Here is an 18,337-nt window from a genome sequence, read left to right on the forward strand (position 1 = left end):
GCACTGTCAACTGTGGGACCTTATATAGACCGGTGTGTGCCTTTCTAAATCATGTCCTAACAGTTGAATTTACCACAGGAGGACTCCAATCAAGTTGTAGAAACGCCTCAAGGATGATCAATGGGAACAGGATGCACCTCAGCTCAATTTAGAGTCTCATAGCAAAGGGTCTGATTACTTATGTAAATAAGGTTTTCTGAAATAAAAAATATATAAATGTGCAAACATTTCTAAAAACCTGTTTTCGCTTTGTCATTATGGGGTATTGTGTGTAGATTGCTGAGGGGGGGAAATCTATTTTAGAATAAGGCTGTAATTTAACAACATGTGGAAAAAGTTAAGGGGTCTGAATACTTTCCGAAGGCACTGTATGTTTAGGGTTAAGGTGACTAGGCATCATGATGTATGATAAACAGAGTAGCAGCAGCGTAAATGAAGATTATATGTGAGTGTGTGTGCGTTTGTGTGTGTGGAGTCAGTATAAATGTGTGTGCATGTTGTGTTTGTTGGAGTGTCTGTGTGTGAGTGTGTAGAGTCCTGTGAGTGTGCATAGATAAATACAAGGGACAACTCAGACAGTCCTAGTAGCCATTTTGTTAGCTATTTACCAGTCTTATGGCTTGGGGATAGAAGTGTTTTAGGAGCCTATTGGTGTCAGACTTGATGCAGCGGTACCGCTTGTAGTGCGGAAGCAGAGAGAATGGTTTATGACTTGGGTGGCTGGAGCCTTTAATGATTTTCCGGGCCTTCCTTTCACACTGCCTGATATAGAGGTCCTGTATGTCAGGGAGTTCGGCCCCAGAGATGTACTGGGCTGTCCGCACCACGATCGAGGACGGTGCTGTTGTCATACCAAGCAGTGATGCAGCCAGTCAAGATGCTATCAATGGTGCAGCTGTAGAACTTTTTGAGGAATTGAGAGCCCATGACAAAAAGGTGCTAAAACGCCTTCTTCATGACTGTGACTGTATGTGTGATTTGGAGCGCAAAGAACTTGACACTCTCGTCCCGCATCATTGCAGCCCCGTCTATGTGGATGGGAGAGTGCTCGCTTCAATCCCAAAATGTTTTTCCTGTAGTCCACGATCAGCTCCTTGGTCTTACTGACGTTGAGAAAGAGGTTGTTGTCCCGGCGCCACACTGCCAGGTCACTGACCTCCTCCATGTAGGCCGTCTCATCGCCGTCGGTGATCAAGCATACCACCATCGTGTCATCAGTAAACTTGCAAACTTGATATTGGTGATGGTGTTGGAGTAGAGCAACACCATTGCGATTGAGGAGTCAATCGCAATGTAACTCTCGAGGCTAATGTCAGAGTGTACTATACTTGTCCCTCTTGTGAAAGGACTGTATGTTATTAAGCCGTTAGCCATAAGCCATTAGGCCATAGCTCTTCAGAGGGGGTTTCAGGGAAATCTGTAGATAGACACAAGGTCAGCGAGGACATTCCCCTGGAGGGCTTCCTCTCTCACTCTCTTTGATTGTCTCCTTTTCCTTTCTTTTGGTTCGATCTTTCATCCTTTTATTTGTACTGCATCGTCACTGTGTGTGATGCTGTATATTCACTCATTTTTACGTGTACAATTTTTTCCTCTGCGTTGCTTTTTAATTTAAATGCAATAAAACTGTAATGGATATGTTCCTTTTTAGATTGAAGAATGTGCCTTACTGATTGAATTCTTATAGAAACAGCTATTTGAATCATTGACACCTCAACACAGTGGTTGTGCTGTTTTTGCACATCGGACTCCAGTACTATATTTGAAGTTGTATGAACAGTAAAAAGGAAAATAAATACATTATTTCCAGCACTGAATCTTGCACTGTGAAGTCCATTGTACAAAAGCAAACACATGCTATCTGAAGTTTACCCTAAGGAATATAAAAGGTGTTGGCGATGGTCCACTGTCTCTATGACAGGTTTATGAGCTGTGAAAATCAAACATTCACCTGGGTTACATCAATTCCATTAAACTCTAGCCCATGCCTACAGTACTTAACACGTTAGGCCCTCCCTCTCAAATTGGGGGACCTCAGTAGAATGGGCAAGCGTTCTATAAACTCCATGCTGTTTCTTCAACCATTGCAAATGTGTCTGACTCATACAGCCTCCTGTTGAAACACTTTCCCTGTTTCCCAGACGCTGTCATTGGATTTGTTCTACTCCGGACAGGAGTGCCATTCCTACTCCCGGTATTTCAGACAGGCTTACTGACTGTCAAGGTTGTTCACCGGCACCGCACTGCCACCGACTCGACCAGACCTGAAAATTGGCTTGATTGTGTGCTCAGGACGCAACGATGGGGAAGGACGCCGCAAGAGCAGAGTGGGACAATCCAATGCAATTTGTCCTGGCGTGTGTATCATACGCGGTTGGACTGGGAAATGTGTGGCGTTTTCCATACTTGTGTCAAATGCATGGCGGGGGTAAGCAATATTTATTTATTGTTTAGGTGCAGCGCATAGCCTAATTTAGGGTTTAATCCATAATCTATTGTACATTTAGGCCAACAGTTATTTTTTTTGATTAAATATAGAACTGCAATATTGGACACTGTGTAAAATGAATGAATACAATTAGTGTTTACTGATTAAAAGTGGCAATGTAGGCTATATGAATAGCCAGTCAGTGTCCAATTTATTCACCTTTGTCCATGCGCAATGGCACACTGATGTTGTGCGGTTGTAGAATAGGTTAGTTATTGTTTTACCCTGGGTGAAACGTTGTCAGTTTATTATCCATTTACATGGAATCTGAACAATTACTATATTGGTTAGAGTCAGTCACATTGTTAAACATTTCTAGTGAGTGAAGGTGTTTACTGTGCAGCCATTTGTTTTCTTCCTCTAAAAGTTAATGGTGCAGGAAATGTGCAATGGTTTAAAAAATGATCTCACTTAGTTGTTAGTTCAATTCGTATTTTTCATTTTCCTCCACCATAAGTCACTGAGAACCATTAGTCCTCTCAAAAACAGAGGGTATCGACGTACCAAAGCGCATATATAACGGAGCTTTCAAAAGCGCACGCACAAAATAGCTTTCCACTCCAAGTTTAGACTGATACAGATCACATTTTTAACCCTTAACAGGCCCCGTTGTTTATCACAGAATAACAATGGACCCGTTGTTTATCACAGAATAATAATGGACCCGTTGTTTATCACAGAATAACAATGGATTAACATTTGCTTTTGCATTTCACTTTTAATGGTCTCAATTGATTGCAAAGTTTTACAACAGGTATCTATGATGTGTTCTTCCATTCATAGATTCATAGAAATGTTCACAAACAGGAGACTCCTTGATGCCTCTGTTGCTTTAAGGCCAATATGTCCATTCTGTAAATACAGGTGTGGTATGCAAGTAGAGTTATTCTGTATTTCTTATTGTAGAGTTACGTATTGCCTTAATGTAACTGTCCAGTGAAAACAAAACACTTAAAAGTTAATATTGTGTTAACTCATACCCAAATAATGTTATTGTCTAATCCTATACCAGTATTTATGTCCAAAGCATAAATTGAATAAAATACACTTCAAAAACCCAAACTTGTATCTCAAACAGACAGTTAAATAGTTTTTTGCTATTTCCTCATAGAGTATCAAATCAACAACAATTGTAGACTTATGGTGAAATGCTTATGGGCCCTTCACAACAATGCAGAGAGTAATAACACAAGGAATAAATACACAAAGAGTAACGATAACTTGGCTATATACACGGGGTACGGGTACCGAGTCCATGTGCAGGGGTACGAGGTAATTGAGATAAATATGTCCATATAGGTAGGGGTAAAGTGACTAAGTAACAGGATAGAAAATAAAGAGTAGCAGCAGCGTATGTGATGAGTCAAAATAGTTAGTAAAAAGAAGGTCAATGCAGATAGTCTGGGTAGCTATTTGGTTAACTATTTAGTAGCCGTATGGCTTGGGGGTAGAAGCTGTTCAGGGTCCTGTTGTTCCAGGCTTGGTGCATCGGTACCACTTGCCCTGCGTTAGAAGAGAGAACATTCTGTGACTTGGGTGGCTGGAGTCTTGGACATTTTTAGGGCATTCTTCTGACACCACCTGGTGTAGATGGCAGGAAGCTCGTCGCCAGTGATATACTGGGCCTTACAAACTACCCTCTGCAGGGCCTTGCGGTCAAGGGGGAAGAGGGGGGAAGAGGGGGAAGAGGGGGAAGAGGCAATGTCGTGATGTGATGGGGTTGAGGCACGACTCCAACACCATCATTAAGTTTGCTGACGACACAACAGTAGTAGGCCTGATCACCGACAACGACGAGACAGTCTATAGGGAGGAGGTCAGAGACCTGGCCGGGTGGTGCCAGAATAACAACCTATCCCTCAATGTAACCAAGACTAAGGAGATGATTGTGGACTACAGGAAAAGGAGCACGTCCCCATTCTCATCGACAGGGCTATAGTGGAGCAGGTTGAGAGCTCCAAATTCCTTGGTGTCAACAACAAGCTAGATTGGTCCAAACACACCAAGACAGTCGTGAAGAGGGCATGACAAAACCTATTCCCCCTCAGGAAACTAAAAAGATTTGGCATGGGTCCTGAGATCCTCAAAAGGTTCTACAGCTGCAACATCGAGAGCATCCTGACCGGTTGCATCACCTACCGCAAGGCACTTCAGAGGGTAGTGCATATGGCCCAGACTACCCGGACTATTTGCATTGTGTGCCCCCCAACCCCTCTTTTACGCTGCTGCTACTCTCTGTTTATCTTATATGCTTAGTCACTTTAACTATACATTCATGTACATACTACCTAAATTGGCCCGACCAACCAGTGCTCCCGCACATTGGCTAACCGGGCTATCTGCATTGTGTCCCACCACCCCCTCTTTTTACGCTTCTGCTACTCTCTGTTCATCATATATGCACAGTCACTTTAACGATACCTACATGTACATACTACCTCAATACGCCTGACTAACAGGTGTCTGTATATAGCCTTGCTACTCTTTTTTCAGATGTCTTTCAACTGTTGTTACATTTCTTTACTCACCTACACACACACACACACACACACACACACACACACACACACACACACACACACACACATACCTTTTTTTTTGGCACCATTGGTTAGAGCCTGTAAGTAAGCATTTCACTGTAAGGTTTACACCTGTTGTATTCGGCGCATGTGACAAATAAATGTTGATTTTATTTGATTTGTGTGTGGACCATGTTAATTCCTTAGTGATGTTGATACCGAGGAACTTGAAGCTTTTGACCCGCTCCACTACCTACCCTTCGATGTGGATGGATGCTCAGCCCTGCGTTTCCTGTAGTCCACGATCAGCTCATTTGTCTTGCTGACATTGAGGGAAAGGTTGTTGTCTTGACACCACACTGCCAGGTCACTGACCTTCTCTCTATAGGCAGTCTCACCGTCGTGTCGTCAGAAAGCTTAATGGTGTTGGAGTCATGCGTGGCCACGCAGTCTGAGCTGCCTGAGCTTAGTTATGAGCTTGTAAGGTGTTGAATGCTGAGCTGTGGTCAGTGAACAGCATTCTCACAGAATACAAGGACCGAGACCACATTCATTATGTAAATGAAGTATAACTATTAAGAATGAGAACACATTTTCAAGGGTTCAATTCTCGGGCCGACTCTTTTCTCTGTATATATCAACGATGTCGCTCTTGCTGCGGGTGATTCCCTGATCCACCTCTACGCAGACGACACCATTCTGTATACATCTGTCCCTTCTTTGGACACTGTGTTAGCTAACCTCCAAACGAGCTTCAATGCCATACAACACTCCTTCCGTGGCCTCCAACTGCTCTTAAACGCTAGTAAAACTAAATGCATGCTTTTCAACTGTTCACTGCCCGCATCCGCCCGCAAGACTAGCATCACTACTCTGGACGGTTCTGACTTAGAATATGTGGACAACTACAAATACCTAGGTGTCTGGCTAGACTATAAACTCTCCTTCCAGACTCATATTAAACATCTCCAATCCAAAATGAAATCTAGAATCGGCTTCCTATTTCACAACAAAGCCTCCTTCACTCACCCCGCCAAAACATACCCTCGTAAAAACTGACCGATCCTCGACATCGGCAATGTCATTTACAAGATAGTTTCCAACACTTTACTCAGCAAACTGGATGTAGTCTATCACAGTGCCATCCGTTTTGTCACCAAAGCCCCTTATACCACCCACCACTGTGACCTTTATGCTCTAGTCGGCTGGCCCTCGCTACATATTCTTTGCCAGACCCACTGGCTACAGGTCATCTATAAGTCTATGCTCGGTAAAGCTCCGCCTTATCTCAGCTCACTGGTCACGATAACAACACCCACCCGTAGCACGCACTCCAGCAGGTATATCTCACTGGTCATCCCCAAAGCCAATACCTACTTTGGCCGCCTTTCCTTCCAGTTCTCTGCTACAAATGACGGGAACAATTGCAAAAATCGCTGAAGCTTGAGACTTATATTTCCCTCTCTAACTTTAAACATCAGCTATCTGAGCTGATCGCTGCAGCTGTACATAGCCAACCCAATCTACCTACCTCATCCCCATATTGTTTTTATTTACTTTTCTGCTCTTTTGAACACAAGTATTTCTACTTGCACATCATCATCTGCTCATCTATCACAGTGTTAATTTGCTAAATTGTAATTACTCTGCTACTATGGCCTATTTATTGCCTTACCTCCTCACGCCATTTGCATACACTGTATATAGACTTTCTTTTTTTCAATTGTGTTATTGTACTGTATGCTTGTTTATGCAATGTGTAACTGTGTTGTTGTTTATGTCGCACTGCTTTGCTTTATCTTGGCCAGGTCGCAGTTGTAAATGAGAACTTGTTCTCAACTAGCCTACCTGGTTAAATAAAGGTTAAATTTAACATTTTAAAAATAATAATAATCTGGGTGTCATGTGAATCTGAAGCTCAGTTCATCACCTTATAGATGATGTGTGTGTTTTTGTCTCTGCTACTGCAGGTGTTTTGAATGGTAAAATATACTGTGTGTGTGTGTCCTTTTTCTGTCCTCAGGTGGGTTCCTGATCCCATACATGCTCATGCTGGTCCTTTTGGGGGTACCCCTGTTCTACATGGAGTTAGCCATTGGCCAGAAGATGCGTCTGGGCAGCATTGGAGCATGGAGAGCTATTAGCCCCTATCTGGGGGGAGTGGGTGAGCACTGAAATATATATACAGTGGGGAGAACAAGTATTTGATACACTGCCGATTTTGCGGGGTTTCCTACTTACAAAGCACGTAGAGGTCTGTAGTTTTTTTTATCATGGGTACACTTCAACTGTGATTAACTGAATCTAAAACAAAAATCCAGAAAATCACATTGTATGATTTTTAAGTCATTCATTTGCATCAAGTTTTTAAATCTTTTATTACTATTTTCTACATTGTAGAGTAATAGTGGAGACATTAACATTTTGTTTAACACTTTTTTGGTTACTACGTGATTCCAAATGTGTTATTTCCTAGTATTGATGTCTTCACTATTATTCTACAAAGTAGAAAATAGTAAAAATAACCCTTGAATGAGTAGGTGTGTCCAAACTTTTGACTAGTACTGTATATATAATTTATTTATTTATTATTATTATTATTAATACTTTTTTGGACAGAGGACACTGCACATAGAGTGCAACATATGTATGGGTGCACATTGCCATTAAATAAAGTACATAAACTTGCCTATAATTTATCACATTACACATATTTTATATATATGGTTTTGTTACATTTAGGCCAGTACTTTTGTGTCAAATGTACAGTGTTGGGGAAACTACTCTAAAAATATAGTATATAGTTTAAGCTACCAATTACTTCACACTGGAAGAAAAATATAGTTTACTTAACTAAAGTTACTTTGAAAAAGTAGTTATTATCTGCTTATAGTTTAAATGGATCTGTTCTTCTCTCTGCTGGTTCCAGGTATGGCCAGTGTTGTGACCTCCATGTACCTATGCCTCTATTACAACGTCATCAATGCATGGAGTTTCTGGTACCTCTTTCATTCATTCCAGGTTAGTTCCAGTCTCACAATGTCAAAATTCAAATGATTTGACCTACATTCAGATGTATGATGCGATCATAAAATGTAGACAATCTTCAATAACTTGTTACAATCTTATTGCCAGATGTATCCAGAACCAACAGAACCAAAGCCATCACTCAGCTTTGAGTGCACACTATTGGTCCTGTGCAGACTGTTTTGTTTGGAATCTTAGAAGATGCAGTTCATTGCTCTAGTGCTATCTGTAACATCCTGTACCTGACCTGACCTGTGCTGTTTCCTCCCACTCTGCTCCAGTCGATCCTGCCATGGGCAGAGTGCCCGGCTAACAGCAACCTGACCGGCCCTGTGGAGGAGTGTGAGCGGGCCACGCCCACCCAGTACTTCTTCTACAGAGAGACCCTGGACATCTCCGGGTCCATCGAGGAGAACGGAGGGATTCACATGGGACAGGCGCTCTGCCTCCTGCTGGCCTGGATTATTGTCTACCTGTTCATCGTCAAGGGGGTCAAGTCCACCGGGAAGGTGAGAGGTCAAGAGTTCAGCTCGGGAACGATAGACAGGGTCAGGACAGTTATAGCACCCTTATGTCATACTAGCTGCAGATCTAGTGGACATAGGTCACTATCGTCTCCTATGTCATACAGGTAACTGCCAAAAGAAAGGAAACACCAACATAAAGTGTCTTAATAGGTTATTGGGCCACCACGAGCCAGAACAGCTTCAATGCACCTTGGAATAGATTATATAAGTGTCTGGAACTTTATCGGAGGCATGCAGCACCATTCTTCCACGAGAAATTCCATTTGGTGTTTTGTTGATTGTGGTGAAAACGCTGTTGCAGGCACCACTCCAGAATCTCCCATAAGTGTTCAATTGGGTTGAGATCTGGTGAATGAGATGGCCTTGCCATATGGTTTACATCGTTTCATGCTCATTCAGTGACGCCTCATGCCCTGTGGATGGGGGCATAGCCATGGTGGCAAAAATAATGACCTGCCCAGTATTTGTATACATGACCCTAAGCATGATGGGATGCTAATTGCTTAATTAACTCAGGAACCACACCTGTGTGAAAGCACCTGCTTTCAGTATACTTTGTATCCCTCATTTAGTCAAGTGTTTCCTTTATTTTGGCAGTTACCTGTATTTTTACTGAGCAGAGGAAAACATTCAGCTGAGAGGTGACCTCGATAACAAAGGAAAGGGTCCAGAAAGTTATTCGACAATGGCGAGACAAGGTACAAACAGTTCAATATTCTATATGGTCAGATAGTTGTCCATCAATGCCTGGCGAATAAAACAGTCAAAGTTTGTGGCTGCAGTTTGCCAACTCAGAATTATGGAGCAGGGAAAAGAGAAGCAGATCCAATGGATCTTTACTGAACTGAGGAAAACATCTGCTGAGAGAGTGAGGGGGCACCATAGGAAAGTTTTGAAAACCTTGGCCTACTTCATTACAAAACTATCTGGAGTAGGAGTCTCTGAGGAGACAAGCCAGGGTGAAAGTATAGGATACCGTGTCAACACAGACAGAGAACTGTTTTCTTGTCTGCTGTTCACAGTGGACTCATGGCAGAACCGGTGTTATGGGCGGGCCTGCCCTGCTGTACCTCCTTGCCAGTCCAAATAAAATATTGAAGTTTTAATAAATGATTTATCCGAGACACCACGGACACAAAGACGCATCAATGAGCGAGTGAAACAGCAGTGAAATAACCATGTCTCCGTATGTGTAGACCATGTATCTGATGCTCTCTGGACAAAAAGAGTATGGCATGTCTTACCTTTTCTGTCCAGACACCATCAGATACATCTGCTGCATTGTTTACATTTACATTTTTACATTTGAGTCATTTAGCAGACGCTCTTATCCAGAGGGCTCACTCACGTCCAAATCTATCCTGAATAAGCCCAATGTCTTTCTATGGGCATAATATGCAGATATAAGCTTGTCGCCTACATTCCCGCCTTTGGGACCACGACTCACTTTGTTAGTGCAGAGATGAGAATCTCGTCATTATATACAAATCTCTGGTTTCAGCCACTTGCGAATTAGAAAGGAAACAGTGCACTGTTCGATGCTGGCTTCCCCTAAAGTGAATTGATGTTTTGCCAAAATTATATAATTACTCCTGTCTAAATAAAATAATTAAAAATACTTTACCAGAGAGCTTGACTTAGCAACAGAGGATCATTAGCGTCTTCATGTTTTAAACTAGCTGTGGATTGTTTCAAATCACAGGTGCTGTAGGCCCTATTTGGGAAGCCAGCAAATTTGTCAGCGCGCGTGGTAATAGGCCTATCTGATTATTGAGTTGCTGATGCCAGTGAAAAGCATCTACAAATGTGTGAAGATAATGTGTCTTGAGTATCATTTAAAATGTTGAGACAAGAATAAGGGGACGGGTGAGTGGCGAAAATATGGGCATCTGCGTCTCTCTCCAGAATGCATGCACTCAGCTCTCAAAAATGTGCTCCAATGTCTTCCAACAATTCTTGCGCATTCATTGTTTATTGTGTGAATTGTTTTCCCTTTGATTGCTTATTTTGATAAATTCCCCATTATATACAGTATGTAACCAGTAGGCCTAATAAAGTTACCGTTAATCCCCGTCATTTGGTTACATTTCTGTTAATTCATGTATTACAGTAATTTACCGTTCTCATTCTTGGAGTGGAAACGTTGTTTGCAGAGTTCACAGCCTGCATTTGTGAGAAACAGGTTTTGGTTTATTTAGGAGTTTTGTCCATTTTTTTTCAATGTTTTCGTTTGGAGTGCTCCATGTGAGAAATGAGCATGTGTATGGTTTCTCTGTCATAACGTAGAGGAGCGCACACGTCTGAGCACGCCAACCTGCTACAATTTAAACAATGGTGCACTTCACTAGCGATAGCTCAAGTCAAGACAGATAGAAAGGGAGGCAGACAGGCAGTGTAGAAAGGCTAATGCGTTTGAAAAAACAGAATTTTCACAAGGATATTTTCTACTGTTTTAATTTGTTTTAGGCCTATTTTACTTAGTTGACGATGGAAGTTATAGGCCTACTGCTGCATTGGCCTATAGGCCAGCGCTGAGTTCCATGTTCTAATTTCTTCAGCTGCCAATGGATCACAGTGTATCTATGTGTCCATGTGGCAAAGGCTGGTGCTCTTGCATTAATTTAGATTTTTATCATTTTAATTCAGATTTTTCTGATTAACCACGTGAGAGTAATTTTGAGAAACAATAACGTTATTATTTAAATGAAGCTGTTCCACGAAAAATAACTGGAATGCAGATAGGTAGAAACGGTAGGATAAATTGTAAGCTTCCCCAAACTTGAAACTCACGAGCTGCCTATGATCTTTATTATAACACGCAAGAGGTCCCGTGAAAACAATCGTTCTGAGTCGTTCTGATTCGTTCTGACTTTTGATTTGATCTCTCATCCAAAATGACCTAAAAGAGGTTCATCAAATCACATTTTAATCATCACATGCTTCATAAACAACAGGTGTAGATTAACAGTGAAATGGTTTCATACGGCCCTTCCCAACAATACAGAGATAAATAATAGAAAAGTAATAGCATCGTTATCAATTGATGGAAAGATATACACAAACAAGTTCACTTTCACCTACAACTTCACAGTAAATTCAGTGAGCAATATTATAAAACCATGGGAAAATTGGGCCAAATTTGTGTTGGCAAACAGGCAACCAGTGCAGCATATTTGAACTTTGACCCTGAATCCCCCTGCTTATTCTGCCCTTTCTAGGTGGTGTACTTCACAGCCACATTCCCCTACCTGGTCCTCATCATCTACCTCATCCGTGGGGTCACCCTTCACGGAGCCATCAACGGTGTGAAGTACATGTTCACACCCAAGGTATGAATGATTAGATGAATGAAACAATGTTATTGATCAAATAAAATAAAATCTTATTGGTCACATACACATGCACAGCAGATGTTATTGTGAGTGTAGCGAAATGCTTGTGATTGTAGTTCCGACAGTGCAGCAATATCTAACAAGTAATCTAACAATTCCCCAACAACTACCTAATACACACAAATGTAAGTAAAGGGATGGAATAAGAATAAGTACATATAAATATATGGATGAGCAAAGACAGAGCGGCATAGACGCGATGCAATAGATCTATGTTTTCCCAGCCAAGGTATGGTAGCTCATGTACATTGTTCTGTTATGTTTAATCCTGCTTTACACATGTGTGTGTGCCATTACTTATGTGTGTGTGTTTGCTGTCTTAGATGGAACAGCTGGCTAAACCCACCACGTGGATCAACGCGGCCACTCAGATCTTCTTCTCTCTGGGCCTGGGCTTTGGATCCCTCATCGCCTTTGCCAGCTACAACCAGTACAACAACAACTTTGAGAAGCAGGCCATCGTCGTGTCCATGGTCAACAGCGGCACCTCCATCTTTGCCAGTATCGTCACCTTCTCCATCTATGGCTTTAAGGCCACCTTCAACTACGAGAGCTGCCTGGAGAGGTGAGGCCCTGGGTGGGGTCGCGGTCTGGTTGGTTGTCTCAATGACTTTGGTATTGAACTTTCAACTCAGAGAAGTAGGTGACACCAGTCAGCAGCACTCATCCAGTACAAACGTAAACAATTATAGGTCAAACATATACAATTAATTTAACGTCTGTAGACTGTAGCACTTTCTGCAGACATACAGATGGAAGAGATGACAGGTGCTTGGACTTGGGAAAGCATTGGAATCTACATCAGCAATGAGAGGAATTGAATAGGGTGCTAGATATACTGTATGATTCAGATCAGAAATGTCCTTTCCAGTGGCGTAGCATGCAGCCCCACTAGGCGGGGAGGTCCCAACCAAAAAATGTATAAATGTCATAAGCCATGGCAAAATGTTTAGAATGACAGGACATTAGCTATGCAACTGCTAAATCTTCTCTCAACCTCATGGCAAAATGCGTAGAATAGCAGGAAGTTACCTGGCCAACCCCACCCCATCTAAAAAAAGTTCAGAGAAACCGCGCTACACTACTTGTCCTTTTCATGACACTGACATTTCTTTTCTTCTCCCAGGGTGCGACTGCTGCTCCTGACCACCTTTGATCTAGCAGAGGACACCATCAGTCTGGAGAATGTCAACCACTGGATCGCTGAGCTGAACAGGACACACCCAGAACAGTTTGCCAGTCTGGGAGGTAGGCTGGAGACCTGTGACCTAGAGGCTGAACTAGACACGGTAGGTCATGTTAACACACAACTCAAATGAACTAATAAACTCAAAAGGAAAATACTGATAAGACAACTTCATTTACTACTTCTCTTAGTGCTCGATTCAATCTGAATCGCAGAAGTTCTGCGATATAGCGAGATTGATATTTAAAGGCAGTGCTGCATAAATCGGCTCAATCCGATCTTACCTTAAAATGTTTGCACTATAGCACAGAACTTCCGCAATATGGATTGAATCGAGCCTTTAATCTAACAAAATACCTCTGGTTTCCTGACAATATGTTATCATGTAGCAACAAAATTAATTAATTTTATTGTGAGGCAATAAAAACTTTACTCACCGTTCTATAAATCGTTAATCTTTTAGTAATAGTTCAATGTCACCTATACAACTTTATTTGACTCGGTGGTGGTGGTAGTGAGATGTGGCAAGTATCATTGGTTGTTGCAGTTACAATTAATGTTAATATTTAATTTTCAATTGTCTCCTGGATTTTCCATTTTGTCTTTAATAAACTATCCCACTTAAGTTTCCAATGGAGGAAAGCAAAAAATGAAATACTAACTTTAGCCACTTTTGCACTATGCACTATGCTCCCTCCCTCCCTCCCTCCCTCCCTCCCTCCCTCCCTCCCTCCCTCCCTCCCTCCCTCCCTCCCTCCCTCCCTCCCTCCCTCCCTCCCTCCCTCCATCCCTCCCTCCCAGGCTGTTGAGGGTACAGGCCTGGCCTTCATAGTGTACAGTGAGGCCATTAAGAACATGCCCGTGTCTCAGCTGTGGTCTGTGCTCTACTTCATCATGCTGCTGCTGCTGGGCATGGGCAGTATGCTGGGCAACGTCATCGCCGTCATCACCCCCCTCAGTGACTTGAAGTTCATCAGCCACTACATGAGCACCAAAACACTCAATGGTGAGAGAGAAGGGGTGATGAGGGGAAGAGTGGAAGGGGGGTTAGGGTTGAGCTACGGTGTGGTCGTGAAGCTAGGGTTAGGGTTGTGGTTGAGGGTAAGAATTGAGCTAAGGTATGAACATGAGGGTTAGAGTTGACCCTTGACCTTTAGGTTGGTGTGTCTGTTCTGCCTGCTGCTTGAGTTAGGTGTGTGTGTGTATGTGGCTGGGTGAGACAACTACATATCACAGTCGTAGTAAATAAATGTTTTCTTAATAAAGAGGTTTTCAGCAAAGTCAGTGCTAGTAGGAAAATACAAGTGAAAGTTTTTTTAAATATCTTATTTATTACCTTATTTAAGATATTATTTGATGAGATAGGTTTTCAGACATTTTCAGAAGACGGGCAGGGACTCTGCTGTCCTAACATCGGGGGAAGCTGGTACAACCATTGGGTTGCCAGGACAGAGATAAGCTTGGTAGACTAGGCTGAGTGGGCCAATCCTGCAGGCCTGGTGTGTGTGACTAACAGGTATGTTGTCATATCCTGTAGGTCTGGTGTGTGTGACTAACAGGTGTGTTGTCATATCCTGTAGGTCTGGTGTGTGTGACTAACAGGTGTGTTGTCATATCCTGTAGGTCTGGTGTGTGTGACTAACAGGTGTGTTGTCATATCCTGTAGGTCTGGTGTGTGTGACTAACAGGTGTGTTGTCATATCCTGTAGGTCTGGTGTGTCTATTCTGCCTGCTGCTTGGCCTGGGCTTCACCACCCGCTCTGGGAACTACTGGTTCACCATGTTCAACGACTATGGAGCCACCTTCTCTCTGCTCTTCATCGTCCTCATTGAAGTTATCACCGTCTGCTACATATATGGCATCAAAAGGTGTGTGTGTGTGTGTGCACAATATCGACAATGAAGAATGAATAATTTCAGAAACTTTCTAAGCATCAAAAAAACTAGCACATTTCGTCGTATAGTACCTTATCTCCAAGAAACAATAGTTGAGCTGAATTTATTTGAAACAGTTTCTACTGGAGAATGTGTAGCACCACTGCTGTTGTGTTAGCAGCCAGTAGAGTTAAATCTATAAAGTACCTCATAAAAGCTGTATTGTGACCAGTAATGCCAAACAACACTTAGCATAATCCTCCACAAATACCTCACATTCCTTTCACTCTTCTCTCAGGCTTTTGACTTGGTTGTACTGTAGTTTTTTAAGTTGGGCTTGTACTGTTTATTAAAAGCAAAATGGCTTATGAAGCATATAAGCAATTTCCTTTGAATATTGAATTAATGTTTAAACTAAAATACCAAGGTTGTCTTTTGCCCGTACAAAATATATGAAAGTATTTTAGGGAAGGGAAAGGGGATGCCTAGTGAGATGCACAACTGAATGCATGTGTCTTCTGCATTCAACCCAACCCCTCTGAATCAGAGCGAATGAATCAGTGCTGCCCTAATAGACAGAGTCCTCATGTCAATGCTCCTGCAACCTTTCCCTCTCCAGGTTTGAGAAGGATGTAGAAGACATGTTAGGTCATCGTCTTAACTGGTACTGGAAGATCATGTTGGCGGGAGTCAGTCCCATCCTCCTCATTGCCCTATTCATCTTCTACATCGTCAACTACATCCAGGGAGGAACGCCCACATACCAAGCCTGGAACAAAGAACTGGTAAGGCCTCTCTTTTTATCTCCAATATCGTATCAATAACCCTGTCATTACACTAACAAGCACTCAGACCAAAAAACTGGTAAGATAAGGTATTACTTATCTTTATGATTTGATTGTACCAGTCATACATGAATGAAAGAAAAGTACTGTAACAGAATATGATGCTTCGGGTTTTATTCATGCACCCAGATACAATGTTGATCTCTGCCTGTCCTATTGTCTTCCCCCTCTTCCAGGGGAAGTCTGTGGTGACGGAGTATCCTCCCTACGCCCAAGCCTTCATCGGCCTCCTCCTAGCCTCCTCTGTCTGCTGTATCCCTTTGACGGCCCTCTACACCTACTGTAAGAAGAGGAACCTGGCCAGTGGGAAGAGAGAGCGCACTGTCAGCACTGTGTCATTGTAAAGACCAACGTATTGGTTGACAGACAGTGACACAAGGCAGAGCTGCTACATTACGGCTCTGAGACTGACTGGACCCGCTAGTTATAGGATCGACAGCCTACCTTACGTATCATGGCTGTCTTAACAGAACAGTACCTCACTCTCCTGGTGCAGTGGTTCATGCCACACCACAAACCAAAGGCCCTCTTTCTCCCCCCAGGGCAGGCTGGCTCTGCCACTGTGCTGCTGGTGGACAGACCGCCAGATCTGTACCTAGCATTAGGCCTAGTCGTCCTTTGTCAACTAACACTTACTGGGTGATAATAACTTTTGTATTTTGTAGCTGTGTTTCTGAGCAGGGCTTAGAACTACGTCCAAAATATTTCAGAAGTGAAGAACGAACAAATACTCTTGTCAATGGTTTATTGCATTGTTTAAAGGCCCAGTGCAGTAAAAAACGTGATTTCCTGAGTTTTATACATATTTCTAGGCTATGAGGTTGGAATAATACTGTGAAATTGGGGAAATTATTACAATCCCCCTTTAGTGTAAGAGCTGTTTGGTGGGATGGAGCGTGGTAAATTAGTTAATAGACCAATAAGAAAGAGAGATCAAACCTCTGCATATAACAGCTTAGTTTTCTGTTTTCTCCTCCCCACTCAGATCACTCCAAGACAGTCCTAGCAAAATTCTTGCCTGAGAAATTGCTCTTTGCTAAGTATCTATTTTAGTTTATTTTTGACCATTTTAAATGAAAACAATCACAGTAAGGTACTTAATTGTAACCCATCAATTATTTGATATTGAGATAAAAACGGCTGCATTGGACCTTTAATGTTTAGCTTTCAGTAGCAGATTCTTTGAGACACAGTGTGTCAACCCTCTTTATTTAAAGCTCCACAAAATGTTTAAGATATTTTTTCCCTTAAATGTCATTATGGTGAAGTATTTTGTATCCCATTGGTTTACTGTAGATATTCTGTAGATTACTCAATGAGTTGTGAGATATGTTGAGTGCCTGGATGTACAAGGCAGACCTTCGTCTGACTCGGTTATGACTGAATACAGTCTGACTGGTGTCAAATGACCAAGAACAACTTGTAGCAATAGCTGTATGTTTGCAAACATACTGATAATTTCACATATAACGAACAAATCTCTATGACCAGGACCAAGACCATATCTATACCTTTGGGCTTTGTTGTCAATCCACCATCAGTGACTTCTAACCAGGATCATACTTGGTAGGGTGCAATGTAACAGAATGTTCAGATACATATATATTTGGTATAACATGCACTATTTTCTGTCTAATGGAATTGGAAATCATGTCAGCTCTATAGGAAGCATTTCTTTCTGCAACATTCCCAGAACGTTTCACCTCCTGAACGTGTGAAAGATTGTGTGCTCTTCTAAATAGAAAGTACTGTAGTGTTGCACTGCTGTTATAGAATCCATATCAACTGGACTTAGGATACAGCCCAATGGCTATGCACCAATGTGCTGTGCATATTCACAAACAAAAACACAATGTAGGCCTACTCTTTTTACAGTCAAATATATGGCTTTGCACAGAAATAATTGCCAAACATGTTGTAATACTGTGAGCATTTTTAATGTGAACAATTTGAAACAATAACAGGGGCGCAACTTTCACTGGGGACAGGGTGACATGCCCCCCCACATTCTGAAATTGCATTTTTGTCCCCTGCCGGTTTTGTCATTGGAATGTGATACAAAATGAGGCAACTGTGTGCTTTAGGACCATGCAGAGGCCTCCGAGCGGTCGGGTAGGCTGTTTGAAGTGTTTATTATGTTGAGTACAGGTTGGTGTTAGTGTGAACCAAGTATTGGTGTGAACAATTCTTATTTTAACTGTTCATATGTGTGATGTGTTCATATTTTATAAGTAGTATTTTCTATGGTGAAATGATTAAAGACATGTAGACATTTGAACCATTGGTATGACTGAACAAGTTACACATACAGCAGCCAGCCTGTTGCAAACCAGGCATGTCATTCAGTCCTACTTGCTAGTATCCAGCAAGGATGACACATTTCAATGGCATGAAATCTGGATTTTTTTAAGTGCTTGGTTTGACAAGCTTTGTACTTTATAATACCATTGGATGTATAGACCACAGAACTATACTGAA

The 18,337-nt window shown here is 42.1% G+C and overlaps 1 protein-coding gene across 1 annotated transcript; it reads left to right on the forward strand.

The window, feature by feature from the left end:
• The first annotated feature begins 493 nt into the window (after nucleotides 1-493).
• LOC139423761 (sodium- and chloride-dependent transporter XTRP3-like) lies at nucleotides 494-18,137 on the forward strand. The gene is made up of 11 exons (XM_071175394.1): nucleotides 494-2,428; nucleotides 7,031-7,171; nucleotides 7,937-8,028; nucleotides 8,316-8,543; nucleotides 11,780-11,890; nucleotides 12,277-12,518; nucleotides 13,080-13,242; nucleotides 13,941-14,145; nucleotides 14,849-15,008; nucleotides 15,634-15,799; nucleotides 16,036-18,137. Exons 1-11 carry the CDS (start codon nucleotides 2,302-2,304, stop codon nucleotides 16,201-16,203), a joined length of 1,803 nt encoding a protein of 600 aa, XP_071031495.1. The 5' UTR covers nucleotides 494-2,301; the 3' UTR covers nucleotides 16,204-18,137.
• Nucleotides 18,138-18,337: the final 200 nt, after the last annotated feature.

Source organism: Oncorhynchus clarkii, chromosome 2, assembly GCF_045791955.1.
Source record: "Oncorhynchus clarkii lewisi isolate Uvic-CL-2024 chromosome 2, UVic_Ocla_1.0, whole genome shotgun sequence".
NCBI lineage: Eukaryota > Metazoa > Chordata > Actinopteri > Salmoniformes > Salmonidae > Oncorhynchus > Oncorhynchus clarkii.

Excerpts from the sequence above, each read along its gene's own strand:
- LOC139423761 (XM_071175394.1), top strand. The coding sequence starts at position 2,302 with ATGGGGAAGGACGCCGCAAGAGCAGAGTGGGACAATCCAATGCAATTT. Across the intron at positions 13,243-13,940 it reads TAGAGGCTGAACTAGACACG|GCTGTTGAGGGTACAGGCCT; the intron begins GTAGGTCATGTT and ends CCTCCCTCCCAG. Across the intron at positions 15,800-16,035 it reads AAGCCTGGAACAAAGAACTG|GGGAAGTCTGTGGTGACGGA; the intron begins GTAAGGCCTCTC and ends CCCCTCTTCCAG.